Source organism: Caloenas nicobarica, chromosome 18 (genome assembly GCF_036013445.1).
Source record: "Caloenas nicobarica isolate bCalNic1 chromosome 18, bCalNic1.hap1, whole genome shotgun sequence".
NCBI classification, from domain to species: domain Eukaryota; kingdom Metazoa; phylum Chordata; class Aves; order Columbiformes; family Columbidae; genus Caloenas; species Caloenas nicobarica.
In genome coordinates this window covers 4904970-4930141 of record NC_088262.1, presented here as the reverse complement: position 1 = coordinate 4930141, position 25172 = coordinate 4904970, and the positions used below count along the sequence as shown (strand labels likewise).

Genomic DNA, 25172 nt, shown 5'->3' with positions numbered 1-25172 from the left:
GTAACCAACTAGAATTTTCCCATCTGTTGGAGCAGGTTGTCGGTGACAATGAGGTGTTGGCTTGTGAGGCTGAAGACTTTGTGTGTGACTACCACCTGGAGATGCTTAGCCTGTCCCAAGACCAGCAGAACCCCTCCTGCATCCAGTTTGATGACTCCAACTGGCAGATGCACTTGAATTCCCTCAAGCCTCTGGGCCTGAACGTGCTGCTCAATCTCTGCAATGCCAGCGTGACAGAACGTCTGTGCCGCTTCTCTGATCACCTCTGCAACATTGCCCTCCAGGAAACTCACAACGCTGTGCTGCCTGTCCACGTGCCCTGGGGCCTCTGTGAGCTTGCCAGGCTAATAGGTAAGGGAAATTGGATGAGCAGACGCAGAGAAATCAGAGCTGTCCATAGACACTTACTCCTTGGAGAGCACAAGAAAAATATTTCCCCAGTCCTGGTTGCTGAGAAGGTGGAATTGCAGAGCTGACTCTGTTGTTGTTCAGTTGCCAAAAGAGTCTTTTAAAGAGTTTACTTTTGGCAAGTTCTGATATTGCAGACACTATCAAAGAACAAACGTCATCAAGGATATTTCCAGCCAGCCCTGGCTAGGCTTGGTATTCTTCTGGCTTGAGTCTGCCAGTCTCATCAGAAGACAAATACCACCTGCTAATGGACAGATAGCTGCCCTGTCTTACCGTGATATTTTACGAGGAGTTTAGGTATAAATGATGTGAGGTACCTCAGCTCATCTTATAGATGGGAAAACCAAAGCACAGGGGAGAAAAGAGGTTAGAGGTAACACTAAGATTAAAATCTGGAAGCTCTTGGCCTCACTTCTATGCCTGTCCTTCAATGGCACAGTTCCTCTCTTCAGTGAACCAGAAAGCTGTAATTACTAATAATATCTCGTCCTTCTGAATGTTTTTCATCATAGATCTTGAGCCATCTTGGTGCAGATGCACAGTGAGCACAGCTCAGCTGCCTGTTGCTGGGGAGATGTCAGAATGAGTGCAGGCAAACTGGATGGCACAGAAGCAGGAGAGAGGACCTTTCTTTTGCATTGGTTAGACTCTAGTTTTTCTCCTCCTTATGTTCATATTTCAGGTTTCACACCAGGTGCTAAAGATCTTTTCAAGCAGGAGAACTATTTGGCCTTGTACCGCTTGCCAAGTGATGAGATGGTTAAGGAAACAATCCTGGGGAAGCTTTCGTCAATCACCAAGAGGAGACCACCCCTGAGCCACATGATTAACCTGTTTGTGAAGGACACCACGACCAGTAAGGCTGCCCCTTTCTTTGGACATCCACTTGAGATGCTCATCCTTCTGATAACCCAAATCATAATCATTATCTTCGTGAGTTGTCTAGTGTATTGTGTTGCATAGTCTATTTCTGTATGTGTACTAATAAGAAATCACAGAAATCACATGCAAACTCATGGTGACCATGAATACAACACCTGAAGCCATGCAGACTTTTCCACTCCTTCTACTCCTTCCTGTTCTGGTAGGAATGGACTAGGATGGAAAGGATGTACAGCTGGGCACCATGAGGTCTTAAAGCACCTCAGCAAGATTTAACAGCTTGCCTGTCAGAGCTCTTAGTCTATTCATAATACCTTAAATTGACTTAACTTGGCTCTCTGGAGTTGAAGTATGTTCAATATTGAATCTGAAATATGATGATTTTTATACTGGCCAGAGATTTACCAGCTAAACTGTCTTCTCTTGCCCAATTCTTCTTAAATGTCTATCTTAATCTGGGCAGGAGCTTTTTCATTTGCCGTGATGGCTGCTATCTTGCCTTTGTGAGCAATAATTTTTCTGATGCTGAGATTCTTAGTGTAGGGAAAAACCTTTAATGTTGCCTCATTTCAACTCCTTATCCTAATTTTTAAACGGTTTAGTTTAGAGGCTGGAGCTCAGACGAATACTTGTGTGACCTGGATTATGCTGTCTGGAGTAAATTCTAAGAGGAATTTGGCCAGCAGGATTAGTTAACCATTGGAACACTTCTCATGTGACAGTGTTGTCCCTTGAAATGTGTACAACCAGAAATAATGGACTATGCAGATAGTATTGGTTGAAATCAAATGGCTCTGTTTATGCAGGAGAGTCAGACAATATGATCATAACTAACCTCTCTGGATATATTAATTGTCAATAAATCTTTGAATCCACCCACTCCCATGATGAGCTGAAGTCAAAAGGCGATACATAATAAATTCTACAGCTGTAGCAGAAATAGGAGGAGCCTTCTCTCCGTGTTCCCTTGCTATTCCATTGAAATGTATGTCTCACCATCTGGCAGCGTTCATCCCAAATCCATAGTAACCATATGGAAATGAGGAGCTCACCGGCATCTTCAGCAGATTAAAATGGCTTGATAGCACCTCTGGCTTCCCTTGCTACAGCTGCACTCTCAGATTCCTTGTCCTCTGGCTTGGCTGTAGCGACTTGGTTCTTCCTAAGGAGTCCCAGCAGTCATGAATGCCTGGCCATATTCCTTTCCTATTCATTAATTTTCTCCCTTATGCCAGAGAAATCCTGCTCTTCAAGTTCATGATTTAGGAAGGGAAGAGGCTGAGGTCACTTAACTGGCAATGACAGCTGACTGAACTCCTTCCAGTTTGCAGTGCATGCTGTCACTGTCATTTTCCCCTCAGAAGGACTGTCGTGTGGGATGCTGACGGTATGAATGGGAAATGGATTGCAATTGCTGCCAGGTATGAACGTAGCGGGGTGTGTGTGTGGTCATCTGCAAGCTCTTGCTCTGTGTCCAGGCCATAGGCTTTGCATGAAACATCTTTTGTTCCCTCTTTCCTAGCAAGGACTATCTGACCATAGGAGCAAAGTGGGAAGGATTAGGTGTTTATACAATAAAATAACGAGAGCTCTGCACAAGTACTCCTTTGTGTCCCTGAAACAGGCTCCTTCTTTCGCACACAGCTCCTATTCGTCTTGGAGGTTTGTTATGCTGATAAACTTGGCGTGTGATGACTATTTATAGCAGAAAGCAGAGAGCTGCTGTGTTTTGGAAAGTCCTCCAGTGTTCCTGAAGGTCCCTGCCTGGTCTGTGTGAGTGGGTATTCTTGGCTCTTGATTTCACCAGCTAGTGTGAGCATTTGCAGTCAGCAACAATGCCTGCAAGAAGCCTTTGGGCTCATTTTTCTTGGCAGTGATGTTTTTTTCATTAGATCAGCTTTGAAGCTGTTGGGGGCAAAGTCACAGAGCAGCTGGAGGAGGGAACCTAGACAGAGAAGTCTACGTGCGTGCAATGGTAATGTCCCAGTGCTAATGAAAGGGAGCAGGCAGCGTGGAGAGGGAGGCAGCCCCACGTCCTTTAACTTGTGTCCTGTGCCTGGGATGTGCATCAGACAAGTGACATCGCACACCTTTGGGAAACACTTCTTAACACCCCGGTCTGCAAGAGGGAATGCAAGATTTTAGGTCTGTATTAAAGAGAAAAGTGGAGGGGACGTGGAACAGAGCAAGCTGTGGTATGCATTGATTTTCAGTTCTTCTCTGATCACAACGTGAGTTACATTTTTAGAGTCTATTATGTTGAACTTTTGACCCATCCTGATTTAATGCATTTTCAGGACCCTTTGTAAAACAGGCTGCTATCTAATGAGTCACACTGTTAAATTATGTTCTGCTGCTCAAATGGAAGGTATTCACCTTTTAGATCCACATCTGGCCTTAAATTGAATGCACTTTCCAGGGTAGGCAGACTTTGATCCTCGTAGGCTCATCACCGGTGCTTGTACTCTCATGAGAAGAGGCACACAGGAATATTCTTTCTTCTGCTGTGTTGGATACAGGAACAAGATATTATCCCACCTTTTGTAGAGCAGAATTGTTACACAGTGTAAGGAGAGAATCAGAACTGACTACGTGGCTCACATTTTATTACAGCCTTGTTTGAACTCTCAGACAAATAGCAGGTGAATTCATATCATCCAGTCTTGAATAATTTTTCAATGGAGACTGAAGACTTTCAACAGAGGAAGGGGGATATGTGGAGTGCATCAAGGCGGTTTGTGGGAACACTCGCTTTTAACAAGTAAGGGAGCAGTGGGTATGACATCCCTTTCCTGGGGGCCCGTTTGTGCGATGCTGAGTCTTTGTTCTCCTACACTTCAGGCACTGAGCAGATGTTTTCTCATGGGACAGCTGACATCATCCTTGAGGCCTGCACAGACTTTTGGGACGGTACCGATATCTACCCGCTCTCTGGCTCTGACAGGTGGGCAGCTGTGTCATTTGGTGCATTTAGGAGCTGCAGATAAATTGTGGAGGAAACTTGGCCACTCTTTGTTAAAATTGCCTTCACTTATGCTTGTTAAGCTATTTAATAGAAGCTTCAAGTAGTTTATGAACATAAGACATCTCTGCTTATAATATTTGTTATCATTATAGCAAAGTAAAAGATTAAATAGCAACAAGCAACTGCTGGACTGCAAGACTAAGTGACTTCTTATTGTATCTATTAACATGTCAGCCTCTTATGACTGGACTCTGTACACACTGTAGGACAATGAATTATAATAAGGCCAAATGTTGGTGGCAGAGAATTCGTTGTTGTTGTTTAAGACAGATGCCTTGTCTTATATGAAATGCAAAGTGATCAATTCTACCTGCGGTTGACAGCTTCAAACCAGTCCACCACAACGCATCATACCCTTTTAGTCCTGCTGCAATATGTCTGTTGCATTTTCATCTACAGGCTGAATTTCTGTTCCTGCTAGCAAAGCAGGCCAGTAATGTTTAGTTTCATTGACCAGCAGCACATTGTTATTCAAAGTCTGCCTACACTCAGATGTAAGAAACCTCCCACTGCTCCTTTCTGGAATATTTATAATCTTAGAAGCCAATGAAAAATCCCATGTATAGTCTAATTTGTTACCTTTGTGAGTTCAACATAGAGAATGAACTTCACACTATTCCAGTGACTGAATATTGACTAAATGGAGACTTCACATACATCTCCTGGGACCCAAACTTTGAAAGGCAATAGGAGAAAAGTCTGTTACAGAGCTGTCAGTTCCTTCCTTGGTGTTTATCTCCCTACAGATAAATTGTCTCTGATGAATTAAGCTTCTGCTGTCGTGCAGTGAACTTCCTTGGAGACATCTGGCAGCCATATAGAGCATATTATATTAAAAAGTGTATTCAAAGAGTACTGTGTTCATACTCATCAGTCTGTCTGATGGGCAAACAGAAACATTCACCACTGCCCCTGTTGGAATCTGTGTTTTTGGTGCCCCGTAGTGCCTGCAGCTTCGAGAATGCAGAAACAGTAAGGAAAGGCTTTTCAGAGTCTCTGACCACTCCTCATGGAATACATTTTCCCAAATAGCCAACTGTCAATTTCTACATTGAACTACAGTGTATGTTCGGAGCATTTCTGCTAACTCTGGGGTTTTTTTGTCTCTTCTATATAGGAAGAAGGTGTTAGATTTCTACCAGCGAGCCTGCCTCTCAGGATACTGTTCTGCCTTTGCGTACAAGCCAATGCATTGTGCCTTGTCCTCCCAGCTCAACGGCAAGTGCATAGAACTGGTGCAGGTCCCTGGGCAGAGCGCGATCTTCACATGCTGTGATCTCCCCGGAACCACCCCCATCAAACAGAGCAGTCGGAGGAATAGCTGGAGCTCAGATGGTACGTGTTTTCTGCGTGGTCTATACTAAGATCTGCTGCTGGGCCAGGTGCTTGCTTTCTGATCAGTCTAGAGCTGTAAGAACATTGTTATTCAAAGTAGCAGATGGAAATTGAGAACTAAGGATTTCTGAAGTAGATGCATTTCCAGAGGAAGTAGCAGCTGTTAAGTATGTTTCTACTTAAGTTATTGAAGCTTGCAGATAAATTCTTGTACTTGTGGGAAGTCTATTTCTTAAAGCAGACAACTGAGAGTCAAGGCTTCTGTGTATTCCAATACTTTTTTTGCTGTTTGTCTAATTTTATGGAAATCACATATGCTGAGATTTTCAAATGAATTAAATGTATGGTGGTATGCAACTATTCTCTGATGGATTTTGTTGCTGTACTGAAGAAGCTGGTTCCCACGAGATGAATTGTACATCTCCTCCAGAACAGCAACGGAAACTGAGAAATAAGCACACGCCATGACATAACTCCAGAAGGCTCTTTTGGAAAACCAGTCTTAATCTTTCCACCTTGGCTTCTCATTCTGTAAAATGTGAACAATGGGGTTTCCAAAAGCTGGGAGGCAGTTGTGACTGAGTGTTTTCATAACACTTTTCAGTCCCTCCTGTGGCAAGCTTTGCAACTGTGTGAAGTGTTCCATGATTTCTTCCTCATGCTGCATCCAGCTCCCGTTCACCACAGGCCGATGGTGAAGCAAACCTGTCACAGAGCCTTTGCATGCTCTTTGGGAGTGTCTGCAATGTTGCTGGGGGTAACATGATCCAGTTGCTTTGCATCAGCCCCTAGTACCCCGATACCACTGTGCCCCAGCTAGACTCACCATGTTGTTTAAGCACAATAGGATGTGTTTAAAATGCACATGTGAACATTAGGCAGCAGACATCTCTCACCTTTCTGCCCAGTTCTTTGTGGCTGATCCCTGTCTTCTGTTTTGTTTTTTTCTTTTCCATGCAACTTGTATTCTTGGTCGCGTATGTGGTTGTCCTGAAACCGTTTCTGTGATTTGGTATGCTGGGACAAATGGATATCTCCTAATCTTTCCTTCTGCATGTCTGTATCTGCATGTTTCTGGGTATCTGATGCACATGTGACCCCTGTGTCTCAATGTGACTGCGTGTTGTTTGCATGCCTGAAGAAGGGATTGGAGAAGTGATGGAGAAAGAAGACTGTATCCAGGCTCTGAGCGGACAGATCTTCATGGGAATGGTCTCATCTCAGTATCAGGCCCGTCTTGACATTGTCCGCCTCATTGATGGATTGGTCAATGCCTGCATTCGTTTTGTCTACTTCTCCCTGGAAGATGAGCTCAAAAGCAAGGTAAGCTGTCTTTGCTGAACCCCCTGAACTTGCATGTCCCCTGGTTGTCTGGAGAGTTTGGCTCCAGTGTGATCTAAGGTTAATCTGATTCAGCTCACTGATGGGTCCAGAAGGTACCGACACTCCAACATAGCCTTGATCTGCAACACTCTGGCCTGCACAGCTACACTGAAATCTTCTGTCTGCTCTCCTACAGGTGTTTGCTGAGAAGATGGGTCTTGAGACTGGCTGGAATTGCCACATATCTTTAACACCCAACGGTGATGTGCCTGGCTCAGAGATCCCTCCCTCTAGCCCCAGCCATGCTGGCTCTCTGCACGATGACCTACATCAGGGTGAGAGAACTGCGCCTAAGCCACTTTGAATGCCACATGTTTCCTGAATGGTTCTTTTAAACCCCTTCATAGGTTCCTGTGTCCTCACCAGACACCTGATCCTTCAGAGCTCTGAGCACAAAACTGGAGGGGCCTGAGCTGTGTGTGTGTGAGTGAGAGAGCCGTATACATATAGCCTTTCTACCCAGTCACTAACACAGTTTTTGGAAACAAACAGCCTTCTGTGCACCAGCTGCCAAGATTTTACAACTGCTCATTAGTGCTTTTGGGTCTTGCTGGGGCCCTGGTCAAGCCCCTGAGGGTCTCTTACCTGTGTGTCACTCTTTTCTCTGACTTCAAGGGATTTCTTTACTCTCTTCTTCCCCTAGAAGAAAAAAGAGAGCAGAACAGATAAACTATCGTGTCTCAAAAGAGCAGAGACTAGGCTCACAAATCTACCTCTGAGCAGATTAGTCATCTGAAAATAGTGCATTTTAGATGACTGAGTGGGATCCAAGTGTTGCGAACTTAGAAAATCAGGCCTCACGTTTCCTGGCTTCTGCAGTGCCACGTGACATGTGGGTGGCAGAGGCAGGTTTGTGCTTATTGTTTACGCTGTTTCTCTCTGCTCCAGTTTCTCGAGATGATGTGGAGGGGCTTCTGCTGATGGAAGAAGAAGGGCACTCAGATCTCATCAGCTTTCAGCCAACAGACAGCGATATCCCCAGCTTCCTGGAGGACTGTAACAGGGTGAGGCCACCTTTCCCTATACACCTTGTGCTGTTGTCATGGTCAGCACTATCAACTCATTACTCCCAGAGGGAATTCCTCTTTGAAGCCGACTGACTGACTGGTTTTCTTTGGGACTCCCCATTCCCCCACAACCCTTTCCAGCTGGGTATCTAGAGCTCAGCAAGTTTGGGATTCTCTCATATAATCACTTTTGCTGAACAGTTCTTTTCTCTGGAGTTTAGGAATAGAAATGACCACACGTGGGGTGGTCTTGAGAGCTACATCTTTGCTGGGCAGGGAGTGGAAATGTTCCCACAGTCCCCGTGGACAGAAGAAACTTTTTCTCTCCTCCACATATAAGCTCTAGCTGGTGCTGCCCAGTACTCAGAGTGCAGGACAAGCTCTTCCTGCCTCATAAGGAACTCAGACATGCTCAGCAAAGGTTACAGGAATATCAAAGAGAGATGCAGATTTAAACAAAACAAAAAACCTCACAAAACACCAAAACTATTAGGCCTCTTTATAGAAAGGAAGAACCCTCCCCTTGCTGTGTATTGGTGTGGCTGCAATTGAAATAGCAGATCTAGGTGCTGGGAGACAGCACATATTCTCTGACTATATTCTGCACACAGTCCTTAGAAATTCTCAAGCACAGTTTTATCGTGCTGATCTTAGGCACCCTGAGGGTGAGCACAGACAGCCTGACATGTCAGCGTAGAACTTCAACAGACAACATTCTACAGTGGCTTGGGAAAGCCACCTTCTGTCTTCAAGGATGTCAATTTGTGTCCAATCTTGAAGGTGCATAATTCTGGGAATCATAATTCTCATTTCGGCAGTTCCCACTGAAATGCCCCTCCCTCACGCACACTCTCTTGCTTAGTCTTTTCTTTCTCTTTTTCAGGCCAAACTCCCACGGGGGATCCACCAGGTGAGACCTCACCTGCAGAACATAGACAATGTGCCTTTGCTGGTGCCTCTCTTCACAGACTGCACCCCAGAGAGTAAGTGGCACACAGCCTGGCTCCGTCCTGCTCCTGCCCATTAATGCCTTCCTCATCCACTTGCTCTGGCTCATCTGGGTGTGGACATGGGTGAAGGGAAGGGGATTCAGTCCGGAAATCTAGAAGGGCATTTTGATATTAATGACCCTCTGTTGCTACCTGTGGGAAGCCAGGTGTTAGCTTTGTTTTAATGCAGCTAGCTAGCTACAGAATTGGATTAAGAATCACTCCTTTCAATTTGCATTCAGAAGAGACACAAAAGCAAACATCTAAAATGCTACTGCCTTTTATTAAATAAGCATTATCAGTGTGCTAGAAGACTTTGATCTCTGCTCACAACTCTCATTGTCTTATATAACTCAGAAATCACTTCCCAGAAGCATTTTCCTCTGGCAGTTGCTATTAACACCTTCTGCTGCTTTGCAGAGTTTTTGATGGCAGAGACCAGAAAGGACAAGATTTCCTTATCTCTCTGAGAGATACTATTTTATTTAAGAAAGGAGCTGAGTGTTCAGCTGGCTAACACCTGTCCAGTCTACAGTAAAAGCATTAAGCATCATTGTGATTTGACATTTTAGGTACCTCTGGGCACAGTTTACAGAGTACCAGTGAGAACCAGTTGCAGCCCAGTCTGCCCAGACATTCAGCACCCAGTAGATTTTCTCTCTCTTTTTGACAGAGGTGACAGTTCCTCACTTCATCTAACCCCTCGCTGTGCTGCAGACCCGGGTGCACCAATCATTTAGATAAGTTGCTTACACAGGAATATGCAGAGGGTGGGTTTGGATTTTTTTTTTTTTTTGCCTGGAGCATTCTAGAAAATACATATACAAACGGAACACTGTGCACAGAGCTATAGAAGAAAAATTGTATCAAACAGCAGCTTTGACTTAGAGGCCCCTGGAGGATGTTGATAAAAAGATTGATGAAGGCTGGAGGTAGTGCAGGAGCAGAGGCTGGTTCTGAGTATGTTCAAACATGGCACTGCTTTTGGAGTGGTTTGTTATATTCCCTCTGTTCCTTTAGACTTGGAACAGTAGTGTTATGCTGCTGAGCAGAATTTAAAATATTGAAGGTTTAAATTATTTAGGTTTATTTAATTTTTGCTCTTTGCTAACAAGGCCATTTGATGCTGAAGCCATCTGTGTTATGTACCCAGGCTATACCTACAGCTCTGGTCAGAAAAAGGTGTGCTAGAGGTGCAAATCTCTGGGTCACAGTTCTGTGAATCACAATTCAATTCCTACAGGAAACAGGTGTCCAGGGCACTTGGACTGCAATTAATTAGATAGCTAATTGTGTGCTTTGACTTTGGATCTCACTAGGCATGACTGATGAATATCAGTTGGAGTGACTTTAAAAGATCTAATTACTTGTTATCCAGACTGGAAAGGGTGTGTGACACATTCATCTTCATGTGCATAATGAGATAAGTGTTTCTCCTTCTGTCCCTTTGCAGCCATGTGTGAGATGATCAAGATCATGCAGGAGTATGGGGAGGTGACTTGCTGTCTGGGAAGCTCTGCCAACCTGCGGAACAGCTGCCTCTTCCTGCAGAGTGATATCAGGTGGGGCAGCATCCAGAGTCCTCCAGCATCGTGAATGCTCAGCTACAGGTCACACCAGACCTGTGGATTGTGCAGGGTGATGCTCACAATTGCTTTGTCCATTATTAGCTGTGTTTGTCTCCATATGGGACATTTGGGTGGTATTGGATGGGTTGATTACTTAGATCTCTTGACACACAGTGATATTTCTCTCCATCTTTGAAAGGAAGCTGTTACTCTTGCATGCTGAACTATTGTGCACCAACTGGCATTACAAATGCTTCTTATTGGGTAAAACAGTGGAAGGGCCCCTCTGAATTGACCAATTTGTTGACATTGAGCCACAAACCCAAATACGTTTGTTATCCTCTGGGAATAACTGCAAGTCTAGGGAGATTGATCCTAAACTCATGTCACAGCTCAGGACCAGCAAGCTCCTACCAGCAAGGCAGACAGAGATGGCACAGCACAACTTTACAAGCTGGACTGCAGTGAAATGTGGTTTCTCTTCTGGGATGAGGCCTTTCACTAATGCTGCTGTGTTGTCCTCGCAGTATAGCACTGGACCCTCTCTACCCATCTCGCTGCTCCTGGGAGACTTTTGGCTACGCCACCAGCACCACCATGACACACGTCTCTGATGAGCTCACCCCGCTGCAGCTCTCAGGGCAGCTCAACAGCCTGCCTTGCTCCATGTCCTTCCGCCAGGAGGAGAGTACCAGCATCATCAGACTGATAGAGCAGGTAAGCCAGGCCTATCCCCTCTCTAGTACTCACCCTGCTGCCTACAGCTCACAAAGAGCAAAGCCAGGAGCTGATGTGAACATTCGTATCGAGTCGCCTGCAGTAAGCTGCCAGCATTAGCTTTTCTCATGTCTCCTGTCCTTTTGTTCAGGAAGCACAACAGCAATGCTGTTCCTGCCTGGCCCTGCTGGTCCAAGGTGTAGGGGATGGCTTGGGAATGGTGCCTTGTGGCAACAGAACATGAATTTCGTTCAACTGGATAAAGTATAAACTTGCAGAGATCCCTAGCCAGACAATGTAGTGCTAAGGAGAAGTGTTACCCCAAAAAAGCCAGGAGGTTTAAACAAACGTAGTTCTTGGCTAAACTCCGCCTTCACAGCCTCTGCATCTAGACAAGATGCCTTCCCCTTTTGCTTACAGGGTGTCCAAATCCTCTCCCCTCCCACTTCCCCTGCAGGCCACATGTTCTGCCCCTGCCTGCAAATAATTGCTCTTGGCTGATAACTGCTCCCATCACAGCGAGGGCTCTGAGGGTTTGTGCTTCCTTCCAGGCCAGGCATGCAACTTATGGGATCCGCAAGTGTTTCCTCTTCCTGCTGCAGTGCCAGCTGACCTTGGTTGTCATTCAGGTGAGTCCTGGCCTGCCTGGGGACAGCATTTAGCTCAGAGGACAGGAGTGCTAGCATGGATGTGGGTGGCTGCAGTGCGGCAGCCTCACAAGAGACGAAGGTGGCCTTCAGTTGGGTTTACACAGCTTAGTTACCAGCTCATCCCAGTGTTCTGGGAGAGGACAGTGGCATCTTAAATATCAAGACTATCCCAGCACTGCTCATGCTCTCCTCTCTGGATTGTTCCTGTCCAGTTCCTCTCCTGCCTGGTGCAGCTGCCCCCCATCCTCAGCACCACAGACATCGTGTGGCTCTCCTGTTTCTGCTACCCGCTGCTCAGGTGAGTCTATGAGACAGGGTGGAATCTCCTGCCTCCCACCCACAGGATGCGCAGACCAGTCCCCCAGCCTCACTGTGTCCATGATAAAAGAAAGCTGACATCAGCCACAGCATGCTAAGGCAGCTGTAAGGGTTACTGCAAGCACCTGCTTTAGTAAGATGCTTGGAAACGCAAATAAGAGCATTTGTGTACAGCTGTGTTAGTCCTGCCTGTGAGCCGCTGTTTTCTTGTGGCTTGAGCCTCCAGCAGAAAAAACATCTTCTAATCCTGATAATGCTGCATTGGCTGGAATGTGATGGACAGCCTAGAGTGTCAGGCAGAGGCCAAGGTACCATGGGTGGGTTTTTCCCCATCACACACGTGGAGGTCACCTCTCTCCCTGACTGCACCTGCCATGAATGACACCTTTTACAGCATATGCCTAAGGCAGTAACCAGATAAATGCCAATACTCCAAGCAATCCAAGGAGGTTATTTGGGTTCAAATGTTTGACAAAAAAACCTAAAAAATAAATAGTTCTGGTACCTGAACTTGCTACTGAGAGATTAACTTACCTTTCTCCAGCATCTCGCTCCTGGGCAAGCCTCCCCACAGCTCCATCATGACTATGGCAACAGGAAAAAACTTGACTTCCATTCCTAAGAAGGTAGGTGACCCATCAGATTAAAATTGTTCATGTGTTTTTCTCTGCTACTTTGTCCCCACGTTAACACATAGCTGAGGCCCCATGTCTTCCCAGCTCCCTTGGTAAACTGATCCATGGCATGAGCCATGTGATCCAAAAGCCTGTCATGGACAGGAGGGGAATCCCTAGCACCAGCACACCCACAGGGCAGGTCCTCAGTGCAGCATCTCATCTGTACCACAGCTTGTCTTTTGCAGCCACTGGTTCCTGATGGTTCATGTGGGGGAGGCTGGGCCAGTGACATGCCCATATCATCCCCCCGCCTCTCCCTTCTTCACAGACTCAGCATTATTTCCTGTTCTGCTTCCTGCTGAAATTCAGCCTGACCATCTGCTCCTGCCTCATCTGCTTCGGGTTCACGCTGCACGAGTCCTGCAAAGAGGTGAACGCTACCAGCCTCAATCTCACAGCCTGCTCCTCCATCATGCTGCACAGGTGAGGAACTGAGCCTGGCACACGCCCCTCTCACCCCACAGGGCCTGTGGCTCTTGCCCTTCCCAGGTAGGGCTGATTCCCCTCTAACAACCTTCAGACTCTTGCATGATCCAGCTATAACAGCGGGCTGGGTGCTCTCCCTATAGCCTTGACAGTTGCATCTTTGGGGCACTTGCTTACTGTTGCCCCTGGGGACAGCCTGACTCCACACTCACACTTGGTTCTCTCAGCTATCAGAGGAGAACATGGCCCTGGTGGGAACAGGTCAGACCATAAGTCCTCACTGGTGACTTCTCTCCTGTGTCTTCTCATTTACTAGCAATGCTGATGGTGCTCCTGACTGGTTTGGGACATTTTCCAATGCTCTTCTTGTAGCTCAGAAGCTCACAGCTGGCCTGATTGTTTTACACACAGGTAAGTCCCTGTTCCCAGACCTCCCATTCTCCACTCTGAGCAAAAACTTGCATCCTTTGCCTCTTTCTTTGCCCCCTATACCAGAGCACAAACTCCATGGTCAAAGCAGACAGTGCAGTAGCCTATCAGCCCCTTGTCTTACTAAATGTTGCCCTAACAGATTAAAACCAGCACATTCAGAGCTGATTCTTCAGCTTCTACCAACCTGGTGAAGTGCTGATTCCTTTCCAGTCTCCCCAGAAGAGCAGCATCCTTCCTTGCCTTCTTGCAGCATCCTGCAGCTCTCCAAAAATATTCTATGCCTCCAAAGTCCTTATATGCCTGCTGCCATTTTGTGAAGCACCCCATTTCCTTCCCACAAATAGCACCAGTGCAGCTGTAATTCTCCTGGAACTGGAAGCCTTTTTAAACCCTCTGGAGGGAGAGGGAGCCAGCTCCTGGCTGACCCTCATCACCTGCATGCAATTGTCTGGCAGAGCAAGTCCAGCTGTTCTCTGACAACCTTAAAGGGCCTCTGCTCTTTTTCCACCATGTCATGGGGTGCTGTGCCTTGGTGCCAGGCAAAGCATCACATATTGAGATGTGGGGGGTGTTCAGGCCAACAGAAAAGCTTTTTGATTTGAGAGTCAGCTCTGCTTTGGAGAGAGGTGGTGTGCATTACTGGTTTGCGTCCTTCAGACCACTGAGGTTAGGCAGGGCTGCTCTGCCTGGCAGGTGGGAAATGCAGTTTTGAAGAGCCCAAGCAAAAGCTGAGCAAATGCTGTGTCCTATGCAGACAGTTCTGGGTCTCTGGCTAAATAGCTTTCTCCAGGTTGGAGTTTGCCACTGGTGCAGGCCTGCAGTGACCCAGAGAAAAGGGCATCCCCCACCTCCCTGCTCCATGGTTCTGGTCCTTTGCCTGCTCTGGTTTAGTGTGCCAGGCTGTGAACCACCCCTGGGACCCCCACAGTGAGTAATGCTGTGTGGTATTACTACTGCCTTCCTCCCACCCTGCGTATCTGGGGACTTGGTGTGGCTGTGGAGTCTGGTCTAAAAGGACCTCGAATTAAAGATTGGTTTCAGGGACATAAACCCCATATCCCTTTGGAGTAACAGTGGTCGGTATATATTGTAAAGTGTTGTATCTGTGTGCGATGCTAGATAACCCCCTCTTCCATCTGTCCCCTTAGTGTTCATATCCATCACCCACGTCCATCGCACCAAGCCGTTGTGGAAGAAGAGCCCCCTCTCCAACCGGTGGTGGACACTCACTGTGGCTGTTGTGTGAGTATCCCCAGCCCTGATGAGGCAATTCCACAGCGCTGGAGGAAGGAGGGCTCTAGACCTGCTCCAGCACCAGTTTGCTGGTGCTGAGGAAAATGATAGGACATGGCAATTGTTCTCCACTGCTGAATTGGTGAAGGGTCTCTGTTGTGAACTCAGGAGTGTTACATCTGGGCCTGAACCCTGATCTGCAGATCCTGGGAAAGCTTGTTGGCTCCACTGAGATTTGCTGTGTCTGTTTATGATCTTAGGTTGCTGGGGCAAGTGGCACAGACTGTGCTGGACCTGAAACTCTGGGAAAACCTCAATTCTTCATTGACCTTTAACCACGTTTCCATCTCTCCGGTCTCATGGCTCCTGGGTTTTCTTTCCTTGGTCCTTGTGGTTATCATCAATGAGATTGTCAAGCTGCATGAAATCAGGTACGGGGTAGAGAAAGGGCTGGAGCCTCACTCCAGCCTGGCCTTGGGCTGCAGAAAAATGATGCACAGGGAAGAGGGTGGGGAATAAAAAGGAAAAGATGATTGCATTGTGTAAATCACCTGGCTGTGGTGTGCAAGCTCACGTTCCACCTCTCAGGGAGGAAGCACAGGGCAGGAAAGAGGGTCAGGGAAGGGCAGTGGGAGTGATTGGGAGCAGGAAGGGAGGCCAAAATTTCATTATCTCAAACCAATGAGAGGGAGACACCCAAGGTCTATGAAATACCAGTATGGAATTGGAGAGGGCTGTTCTCTCCATCTCATCCCATGAGGACAGAGAGGCATTGAATCACAGTGCAGGAAGTACGTCTTCACACAGTGCCTGGACTGTGGGACTCATTTTCACGGGAAGTGGCTGAAGCCAAGAATTAATAGCAGGCAAAGTGACTGACTGTTCTTTGTAACACAGGGAGCAGCCGGAGCTGGGAGTTAACGCTAATGAGCATTGATTCAGGAAAGGGGTTGGTGAGGAAAAGCAGCAGGGATTACAGGGAACCTCGATGGGTACAAATCCGCTGTCTCTGTTCATCGGAAGGGCTTCTGTACTTTTTTCTGCTGTGTCTGATGGCCTTGGAGGTCAGACTTGGCTGGATGGGGTAGGACTGAGACCATGGGTTTCTCTCTGAATTGGATTCCCCCCGCAGTGTACCACAGGGCTCAGGCCAGGGCTTCCCTGCTTTTTGGAGCTGCGCAGCCTTGTTTGCCTTTCAGCCCTCCACATGCTGACTCTCTTCTCTCTTCTGCCTTCTCCAGGGTCCGGGTCCGTTACCAAAAGCGACAGAAGTTGCAGTTTGAAACAAAGCTGGGGATGAATTCACCGTTTTAAACCCTCCCAGCTCGAATTCCCTGGAGCCAGGGCCACACAGCCTTACCCTGCACTGGGAGAGTGGCTGCACCAACGGCTCGGGGAGTTTTCCCTCACACATGCAAACCAGGCAGTCTCCTTGCAAAACTCCATCAGCACCTTCCAGGGGGCTCCAGGCAGGGCGCTGCTGTTGGGATCCCCCAGCAGGTATGCAGCCCCTCCCCAGCCTGCTAGGGTGCTCTCAAGAGAGCCTGCAAGCTCTGAAGGCTGTTCAGGCTGCTCTTCTTTTATTTATTTGTTACTAAAGGTTTTTGTTAGGGTCATGGTGACACTGAAATGAAGTGACTCCTTCCCTCTGTGTGAGCAGATGGGTTTGCTGGACCTGGCAGGAGAATCTGGGGCCAGCAGGGGAGACATGGGGCTTCTGAAACAAGAGATCTCGATTTAAACCCATTTTGTTTTTCCATCTCTGCACATTCTCCTGGATGATGCATGTGTGTGCCTGCCCTCACCTACCTCCCTGTGTCCTGGGGGGAAGGAGCCATCTCTCCTGGGCGCCAGGTGAGGGCTGGAGCTCACGATCCCAAGGGGCCCTGGGAAGTCTCTGGCAGAGCGCAGGGAAGGCCCCTGCCATGGCCAAGGCTGGACCAGACCTGCCCTCTAGCGTTGTTGCTTCTACCATATGCCAGCTGTTGAGAGCTTCAAGAGAAGAGGGATGAGACAGGGTTTTAAGAAAAGCTGTCCGCGTTTGACCCGAGGGATCTGGTGCAGAGGGAGGGCAGCTCTGCCTGCTGGGAGTCAGCATGGCTCAGCTTCCTCCAGCCCTGTTGAACCAGCTCTTATCTGCTTTGACAACCCCCAGAGAGGTTTGTAACTGTCCTCCTTTTTGTGATTCGAATTGCTGTTCTGCTTCAGTAAAATGCCTGTTTGAGAGGGGCATAGCTAGAGATAAACCCCAAGACCTGCCTATCCTGCCGTGGAGGGAGGGGGACGTCTGTCTAGGCAGGATATCTGTGTCTTGCAGCTGTGCCTAACAGAGCTGGACGGCTCCTTCCCCAGCTCTGGGATTGTGCTGCATCTAGTACTTGCTCTCCAAGGCACAGGGGAAACCCCCCTCATCATATCTTTCTGTAATAGTGTTTGGAAGTCTCTCCCCTCCATGCTGCCGCTCTCATGTCTGTTCCCTGTTTTTCTGGAGGTCTCTTCTTCATTTGAGTGGGGGACACCTTCCCCTGAGGGCTGCTGCAAACTGTGATTTGCCCCAGTGCGGCACACATGCTCTTGAGCTTTGAACAGACCCCTGCTGTACTGGGAACACTGGTGCCGCTGTGGGCTGACAGTCAAGGGCCACACAGGAGCACACGGGCTTGGATATCAGAATATTTGCAGCTCCCTTCCTAGTTCTAAAAACTGGCCAAAGCAGGTAAATACTGGCACTGTTTTTGCTCCCAATATTAACACACTACAATATAGGGCTCTTACTTCCCCTTTAGCCCCTGAGACTAACAAAGGGGTGCTGGTCCTTCCCTGGCAGGCAGGGAGCTGGCTGGGACCCCCAGCTCTGCCCTGCTGCTCCACCTCGTCTTCCTCACGTCTCAGCAGAACCGGCGCATGCACAGTCCTACGTGTCTCTGAGCCATACCCTGCTCCTGCTGTGGCTCTGGCAGGAGAGCAAAGTGGGGTCAGCTCCCAGGGGGTTCTAATCTCTGCTGTGGCCGAGCTGAGCTGGGGGCAGAGGCAGCACCAAGCTGCTTGCAGCTATTCCTGCAGAGAAATCTTCCCCCAGCTCTCAGCTCTTGCTGTTAACTGTGGTAGATGACGAAAGACAGCAGATACCGGGGCTTCCTGCTGGCCGCACGTTCCTCTAGAGGAGGCACCTCCAAGGTTTCCTTCTCCAGGCGGTCACAAGTCTTTATTTTCCTGCACCCTCCTTCCCCTGCTAGGCTTGGAGGGAGCCGAGGCGGATGAATGAGCCTTTGGGATGGTGTTGCCGATGCCACCCTTCCCTCAGCCACTGAGGTGTCCAAGGGTCAGAGTGCACGGCTTCAGAGAGAAATTTCCTACATCAAGATGTTTTTAAATGGTGTATATTTTATATTAAATTTTTTGGGATGTATGTAAAAAATATTTGATTTGTATTAAAACTTGTAAATTGTATTAAAAAAAAAAAAGGAAACAAACCCAGACCCACATGCATCCAGTGTATGAATGGCAATAAATGATTGTCTTGGATAACACACTCGGTGCAAAGAGAGGAGATAAAATTGTGTGTCATAGGGTCCAGGTTGCCCATTGTAGGGAAGTTACCTGGCTCACCTGTTGTAGGGACACAGCCTGAGAGCTTGATACTCCTGGGACCTGGATCCTGGCACTTTTTCCTACTTTCTGCTCTGCTTTGGGCAAATCTGTCCAGCTCTGCCTGCCTCTTCCTACAGAACAACAGTCCGGTTCCCTCATGGTCTCCCGGATCCAGGTGCAGCAAGGTGGTTGTTCCAGACGCTGCTCCGGCTGTGGCAGGTGTGAAACCCGCTGGGTGAAAACTCGGGGGCGAGCCGGGACAGGCACCGTGGGCGCTGGAGAACGGCAGCGTGGCGAGGTGAGGACGCCTGGGCTTCTTGTTCTGAGCAAAGCAGGAGGTGGTGTCACCGTGGCCACGCTCTGGTCACCGAGGAGGACAGAGGAGCACTTTGCCTGGCGGGCAGCGGTGGCCGTGGCTTCGGACATGCCCAAAGCTGGGCAGAGGGGCACAGGGAAGTGGTGTTGGCCCCCAGTGCCACCACCACGTTACTGCCGTGGTGGTAAAACTCAAACTGAATATTAACCTCGCTGGAGGTGACAGCAGGACTCCTACCAGGGGAGATTATCTGAGGAAACACAGATCTTAAGCACTCGAGGGGCAGGATAAAGCTGATCCTTGATGAACTTCAAAGAGAGCAGAAGACAAGCTTGTGCAATTTGACACGAAGGAGACAATTAGGCAAAACTATCAAAAGGGTAAAATATGCCCCACTGTTTAATAGAATTTAGTCTTAATGGATGTTAGTGGAAAACAAAACACATGATTAACACAAACAGAGCAGATGGTTTAAAATCTGTTGTCAGTCTGGTGATTACACGGGCTATTTTTTCCCCTCACTGTCTTGCTGCATGGAGCAGGTGCAGCCAGGGTCAGTTAGTCCCAGTTGCAGTGTACATAACTTACACTCCGTACAGTAGCTTCAAAATAGAGATCTAGACCTTAAAAAATAGGCATTCTTCTGCAAAATCAAATGTTAAATTCCCTTATTGACAATGAGAGCAGCGTGGTGCTGCCCTCAGGTGGCTCAGACAGCGACAGCTCCACCCCAGTGTCCTCATCCCTGACCCTAGAGTACAAGACTTGCAGTTCTGGTTAGTAAATATATATAATAAATCACATTTAAAATATATACATTGGCATTTTAAAAAAAAACATTTACAGTTTATCAACATTGGAAAAAATAATTGAGCTTGTCCCAGGTTGACTCATGAGAGTAAAAAAATCATTTTTTAAAGGTTTCTGCAAACCTTTTGATAAAGTGCCACTGGTTGTAGCTATTTAAAAACAATCGGGTCCACGACGTAGCACTTGCCTGTCAGACACGGTCATTTAAATACACTCAATGTGGTAGATAAATCAGAGCAACCAACTAGCCAGGAGAGAGGGGTCTTAACCACCTCGAACTGACCTCAAGTCCCAGCCAATGATATGATTTTTTTTTTTTTCTTCCAGGGCTTTTTAATCTTTGTTTTTCAGCTGCTGGCAGCTCCCACCAGCCTGGCCCACTGGTGAGCAGAGAGCTGGGGAAGGTCCGAGCAGGCTCTGCTCGCAGGGGCTGCTCCCCCTGCCCGGGGACGAGGGGCTGCAGAGTCCGATCCTGTCGCAAACTCCCGAAGGGGCTGGGAAACAACCACTTCTTCAGCCACCTTCTCCCTCTCCAGTTTGCATTGGTGATTTTTTTTAAAAGGGGGGAATATGTGGATTTCTTTTCCCTTTGTTTGGAATTTTTGTAGCAAATGGCACTTCAGCACAATCTTAGGTTCCCTTCTGGTGCTCCGATGCTTTCATGTGCTTGGCATGCTGAGCGCAAGCCAAGTTCGGGGCTCTTAGACATATTTAGACATGCACTACTGAACAGATCCTGCTAGAGACATCTGTCTTGGAGCTATGCAGCCGTTCCTACCGCTTGGATGAGACGAGCTATCGCTGCCGTTCCCCGGCCACGGGGCTGTGACCGCGCGGGAGCCGCTGCCGAGCTGAGTTCCCCGGTGCCCGCGGGGTCACCACTCCCGCGGGGCTGCACAGAAACATCTCGCAGATTCTCAAATGCTGCTACTGTTCAACAGCCCTCCCGGCGGAGTTTGTGCCAGCAGCTCCCCGCAGGGAGCGCGAGTGGGAAAACGGACCATTTTCTCCCCCAAAAAAGGGATGGGGTGGGGGGAAAGTGCTAACCACGCTGCTACCTCGCCCGGGCAGCACCGGGGTGGAGGTTCGCGTCGGCACGGTGTCGGCAGAGGGCAGCCTCCATTTAGCAGCACGATCCAGGCGGACTGGCACAAACGCACGGGCCTTCGGCGCTGCCGTCACCATCCTCACGGTCCTGGGAAGGGGCAGGGAGATCTCCGTGTCCGGCAGAGCGTCCGCTGCTCCGCAGGCTGTGCCAGCCCCGTCTCAGGTCCGCGGGTCCCACCGCACGGATTTCCATCCACTTGGATTACACGCCGCCTTGACGCTGACGCATTTGGAAAAGCAACAAATAAAGCAGAAAGGTTCCTTCTCGCTCTGCAAGCTGCCAAATTGCGACAAGCCCTGTCTTCTTTTAGCTGCTGTCAGGCCTTGCTGGGGCTGGGATCTGCTCAGTAAATAGCCAGCTCGGTGGCGGCTGCCTGGGGAGGTCTCTCTTTTGACACATTGTTGGCAAGGGATAAATAATGAGAGGCAGGACTCAGCAATGCAGCGGGGAAACAGAAAGGTCCCTTGTGGAGGCTCCTTGGCTCTGTGCGAGGATGCGAGGGCTTCTCCGAGGCCTCCAGGACCGTGTGTGCAGCCCCTCTGGGCTCTCCTCCTGCTGCCAGTCCGGTGGGAAAGGCCTGACCCCCTCGGAAACCGGCCCGCGGCCGCGCTGGCACGTGTGACACGGAGCTGGGTGGGCGAGGAGGGGCGGCCGCGTTCCCAGCCGCGGCGCAAAGTGCTGGGATGGAGGTGGCCGGGGAGACCCGAAGGCACCACTCGGTGCCGGGTCTGCTCTCCCCTTGTCTGGAGGGGCACTGGCGGAGCAGCCGGAGGCGAGGAGGGGAAGGAGGCAGCAAGTCTCAGTCCAGCATCGCGTCCAGCTGGTCGGCCAGGTCATCGAACATGTTGCTGATGTCTTCCAGGATGTTCTTGGCTGAGTGCACGGCCCTGGGGTGGCTGGGGAGGAAAGGGACAGAGTCAGAACATCGCCCAACGGCCTCAGGTGCTGATGGGGCATGGTCGGCCAGGTTGGACACAACCCTCCAGCTGGACTCCAGCACAGAATCACAGAATGTCAGGGGTTGGAAAGGACCTCGAAAGCTCATCCAGCGCAATCCCCCCGCCGGAGCAGGAACACCCAGATGAGGTTACACAGGAACGTGTCCAGGCGGGTTGGAATGTCTGCAGAGAAGGAGACTCCACAACCTCCCTGGGCAGCCTGGTCCACTGTTCTGTCACCCTCACTGAGAAGAAGTTTCTTCTCATATTCAAGTGGAATCTCTTGTGTTCCAGCTTGAACCCATTACCCCTTGTCTTACTGTTGGTTGTCACTGAGAAGACACAAGACTCCATCCTCGTGACACTCACCCTTTATATATTTATAAACACTAACGAGGTCACCCCTCAGTCTCCTCTTCTCCAAGCTCAAGAGCCCCAGCTCCCTCAGCCTTTCCTCATAAGGGAGATGCTCCACTCCCTAATCACGTTCGTTGACCCGGTGTGGCACAGGTGTATGCCCGCGCACAGCCCTTCGCCTGCCCTCGCCAGGGGCCTTCCCAATTCCAACCCCAGCATTTCCCTTGCCCCAGTGCTTTCTCACCTCTCTGCCTCCTCCACCGTGATCTTCTTCTCGGCTGCCTGCAGCGCAGCGGCCAGGGTGGAGTTGGTCTGTTCCAGCCGCTGCTGGGCCAGCGCGGCGCCCGGGGCAGCTGCCAAAGGCTTTGCCGACGCTTTGCTGCCCGTCTCCAGCGTCAGTGAGCTGGGACTGGCCAGGGACCCGATCACATCCGGCACCGCCTCGGCGGCCGCCCAGGGCGCAACAGTGTGGCGGGAGGGCTGCAGGACCTGCTGGTAGATTGTCTTGGGCCCGGAGAAGACGAGCTTGGTGGATGCCACAGAGGTGTGCTTGGCAGGGACGTCTGTGAAGGAAGGGGACTCGTGGCACGCAGTGGCACAGGTCTTCCTCACCTCCCGTACCGACCGAGCCGGGCAGGAGGGAGCCTCAGGCTCCACAGCTGCCTTGGAGACGCCCCCAGAAGCCCCCGTACCTGGCACAGGTGTCCTCACCACGGTGGTGCTGAGCAGCTCCATGGGGCTGGGGGCTTTGGTGGGGCTCGGTGCCTTCTTGATCCCCTTCTCCAGCGACAAGATACTTTTCTCTATCTCGGCAATCCTGAACTCCATGCTGTCATCATCAAACGCATCCCCAGCCAGCCCGGCCCGTGGCACCGGTGCCGGCACGGCGGGGCCCACGATGCTCACCGCTTGTGCCTGTGCGTACTGGGGCGCGGGGCTGGCCCCCCCCTCAGCCTGCCCCGCCATGCTGAACGCCTTCAGCACCGCCTGCAGCGGCTCCCGCTCCTTGAAGCGGGGCCGGCGCTTCACCGTGTCCGACTCGGTGAGGTTGAACTCCAGCACAGGCGGCTCCTTGGCGGCAGCGGGCACTGCCGGCTCCTTCCCCGCAGAGCAGGGGGGCTCTGCCGGCTGGGAACCGGGCTCTGTGTCCGTCGCGGCCACGTCAGCCTTGGGGTGCCCAGCGGGCTTTGGCCGCTGTTTGATGGTTAAGTTGCCTTCTTCTGCAAAGGGGATGCACTCGCTGGAGCTGTTCTGGGAGGATGAGGACGAGACCCCCGGCTTGGCCTCCTCCTCCGTGTCCGAGCAGGCGTCCTCCCGCCCACCCTGCGCAGCCTCCGTCATGGGAGCGCTGGGCTCGCTGAGTGTCCGTCTCCGTGGCTTGCTGCTCTCAAAGGGGTCCCTGCTGGTGTCCGAAAGCGCAGTGCTGCTGGCATCACCGCCTTTGTCGGACTCATCGTCCACGTCTGCCCTGGAGAGACGGTCCTGAGCCACGTGCAGCGGTTTTGGAGCCAGGAGGGGCTTGGGCGGACTTGCCCCCGGTGTCCCTTCCAGCGCAGCCGCCAGGCTCTTCACTGTCCTGCCACAACCAGCATCACCAGGGCCAGCACCCACGTCAGCCATGTCCTGGGGGGCTGCGGGCTGCTGCCGGGGGTCAGGGGCCTGATCGCCATCTGCCTCGGCAGCGAGGGCGCTGGAGACGGAGCTGAGGCGCTTGGGCGGCGGCGGCGGAGGGCCCTTGCGCTTGGCCCGGATGGCGAAGGACTGGCTGCGGGTCACCTTGGTGTCCGTCTGCAGACAGGCCCGCGGCATCTGGCTGCGGCCCGGCCGCCGCGTCAGGGTGGCGTAGGAGCCCAGGGTGCTGGTGGGCGCCCCCTCCTCCTCCTCGTGCTCCCCGTCCGACAGCGCGTAGCGGTTCAGGCTGTGCGATCGCTTCTTGTACTTGAAGCCTTCGCCCCCGTTGTGCTGCTCCCCAGCCGTGGGCTGCGGGACGGCGGGCGGCTCTGTGGGGCCACACTGGCTGTGCAGGTAGGAGAAAGCTTTTTGGGCTGATGTCTGCAAGCTGCTCTTCTGCCCGGGGGAGATGGAGGGATAGGGGTGCACCAGGGTCTTGGGCTGCTCCGCTCCCAGGTGGGCAGGGGCTGTAGGGGATTTCAAGGAGACGTGCGGGTACATGAAGATGTATGGGGCTGTCGCCTTGCTGGGGGTCTGGGGAGAGGTACAGGGGGTGACCGCTGGTGTCCCGGCACTTTTCTGAGCCACTGGCCGGGCGTGCTGATCCGTGCCCTCGGGCAGGTTCCTCTCCTTGAGAGGGCTGCCCCCGCCACCGTTGGTGTAGCCATTCAGCGCCTCCGGGGAGATGAGCTTCCCGTAGGGCTCAGGGCTGGGCCGTGCCGGCAGGCTGGCCGGGCTCTCCTTGCTGCGGGGCGGCGCGCAGGACTGGCCGCTGCTGCTGCTGCTCTCCCCACTGCCCAGGCTCTCCTGCGAGGGGCTGGAGAGGCGCCGGGACAGCACGTTGTCCTGCGAGTGCCCCGAGCCCCGAGACCGCACCCCAATGCTCTCCTGGCTCCGTGACATCCCCTGGCTGCCCTTGATGCCGAGTGTCTCGTGGCAGCTGTTGGACATGGCCGTCTGGAGCTCGTAGCTGAGCTCGCTGTCCTGGAAGGTCGTCATTTTGGGGGTGTGCGGGGACTGGCACTCCCCGTTCTCCAGAGACTCGATAGTGACAATGTCCAGGGCACCAGGGACTTTGCGTCTTGCCAGAGTTGCTTCGGCTTGGTTGAGGCTTTTGCGGAGGTCCCTGAGCTTCTTGACGGCCAACATGATCTTCTTCTGGTGACCTGCAGGAAGGTTTCAACAGGAAAGGGGCATTAGGTCAGCTCCAGCCCCCAAAGCCTTTGTTTGATGGCCATGGTCACGTCACCAACCGGGGCAAAGGCCTCCAGGTTATCCAAACCCTGCCTACGGGAGGAGACAAACTACGCCCGGTGTCCACCTGGCTC

The 25172-nt window shown here is 50.8% G+C and overlaps 2 protein-coding genes across 8 annotated transcripts in view; one reads left to right on the top strand and one right to left on the bottom strand.

Annotated features, from left to right (window-relative positions):
* TMEM94 (transmembrane protein 94) overlaps positions 1 to 18756 on the top strand; it is a 46049-nt gene extending 27293 nt beyond the window's left edge. For 2 of the 3 annotated variants that reach the window (XM_065647908.1, XM_065647906.1), the window contains 18 exons: positions 36 to 351; positions 1094 to 1267; positions 4135 to 4237; positions 5436 to 5653; positions 6795 to 6976; positions 7173 to 7311; positions 7925 to 8040; positions 8927 to 9026; positions 10486 to 10594; positions 11128 to 11317; positions 11869 to 11946; positions 12180 to 12265; positions 12830 to 12911; positions 13231 to 13385; positions 13705 to 13799; positions 14969 to 15062; positions 15314 to 15484; positions 16295 to 18754. In XM_065647908.1, coding sequence (XP_065503980.1) covers positions 36 to 351; positions 1094 to 1267; positions 4135 to 4237; positions 5436 to 5653; positions 6795 to 6976; positions 7173 to 7311; positions 7925 to 8040; positions 8927 to 9026; positions 10486 to 10594; positions 11128 to 11317; positions 11869 to 11946; positions 12180 to 12265; positions 12830 to 12911; positions 13231 to 13385; positions 13705 to 13799; positions 14969 to 15062; positions 15314 to 15484; positions 16295 to 16367 — 2481 coding nt within the window. In that variant the 3' untranslated portion in view covers positions 16368 to 18754. Of the gene's footprint in view, positions 1 to 35; positions 352 to 1093; positions 1268 to 4134; positions 4238 to 5435; positions 5654 to 6794; positions 6977 to 7172; positions 7312 to 7924; positions 8041 to 8926; positions 9027 to 10485; positions 10595 to 11127; positions 11318 to 11868; positions 11947 to 12179; positions 12266 to 12829; positions 12912 to 13230; positions 13386 to 13704; positions 13800 to 14968; positions 15063 to 15313; positions 15485 to 16294 lie in introns of all 3 variants that reach the window. The other variant, XM_065647907.1, reaches the window with a different exon arrangement.
* Positions 18757 to 19152: 396 nt separating this feature from the next.
* CASKIN2 (CASK interacting protein 2) overlaps positions 19153 to 25172 on the bottom strand; it is a 34917-nt gene continuing 28897 nt past the window's right edge. For 4 of the 5 annotated variants that reach the window (XM_065647901.1, XM_065647902.1, XM_065647904.1 and 1 more), the window contains 2 exons: positions 22418 to 25010; positions 19153 to 21774 (listed from right to left, as the gene is read on the bottom strand). In XM_065647901.1, the coding sequence (XP_065503973.1) occupies positions 21678 to 21774; positions 22418 to 25010 (2690 nt within the window). In that variant the 3' untranslated portion in view covers positions 19153 to 21677. The remainder of the gene's footprint in view (positions 21775 to 22417; positions 25011 to 25172) is intronic. The other variant, XM_065647903.1, reaches the window with a different exon arrangement.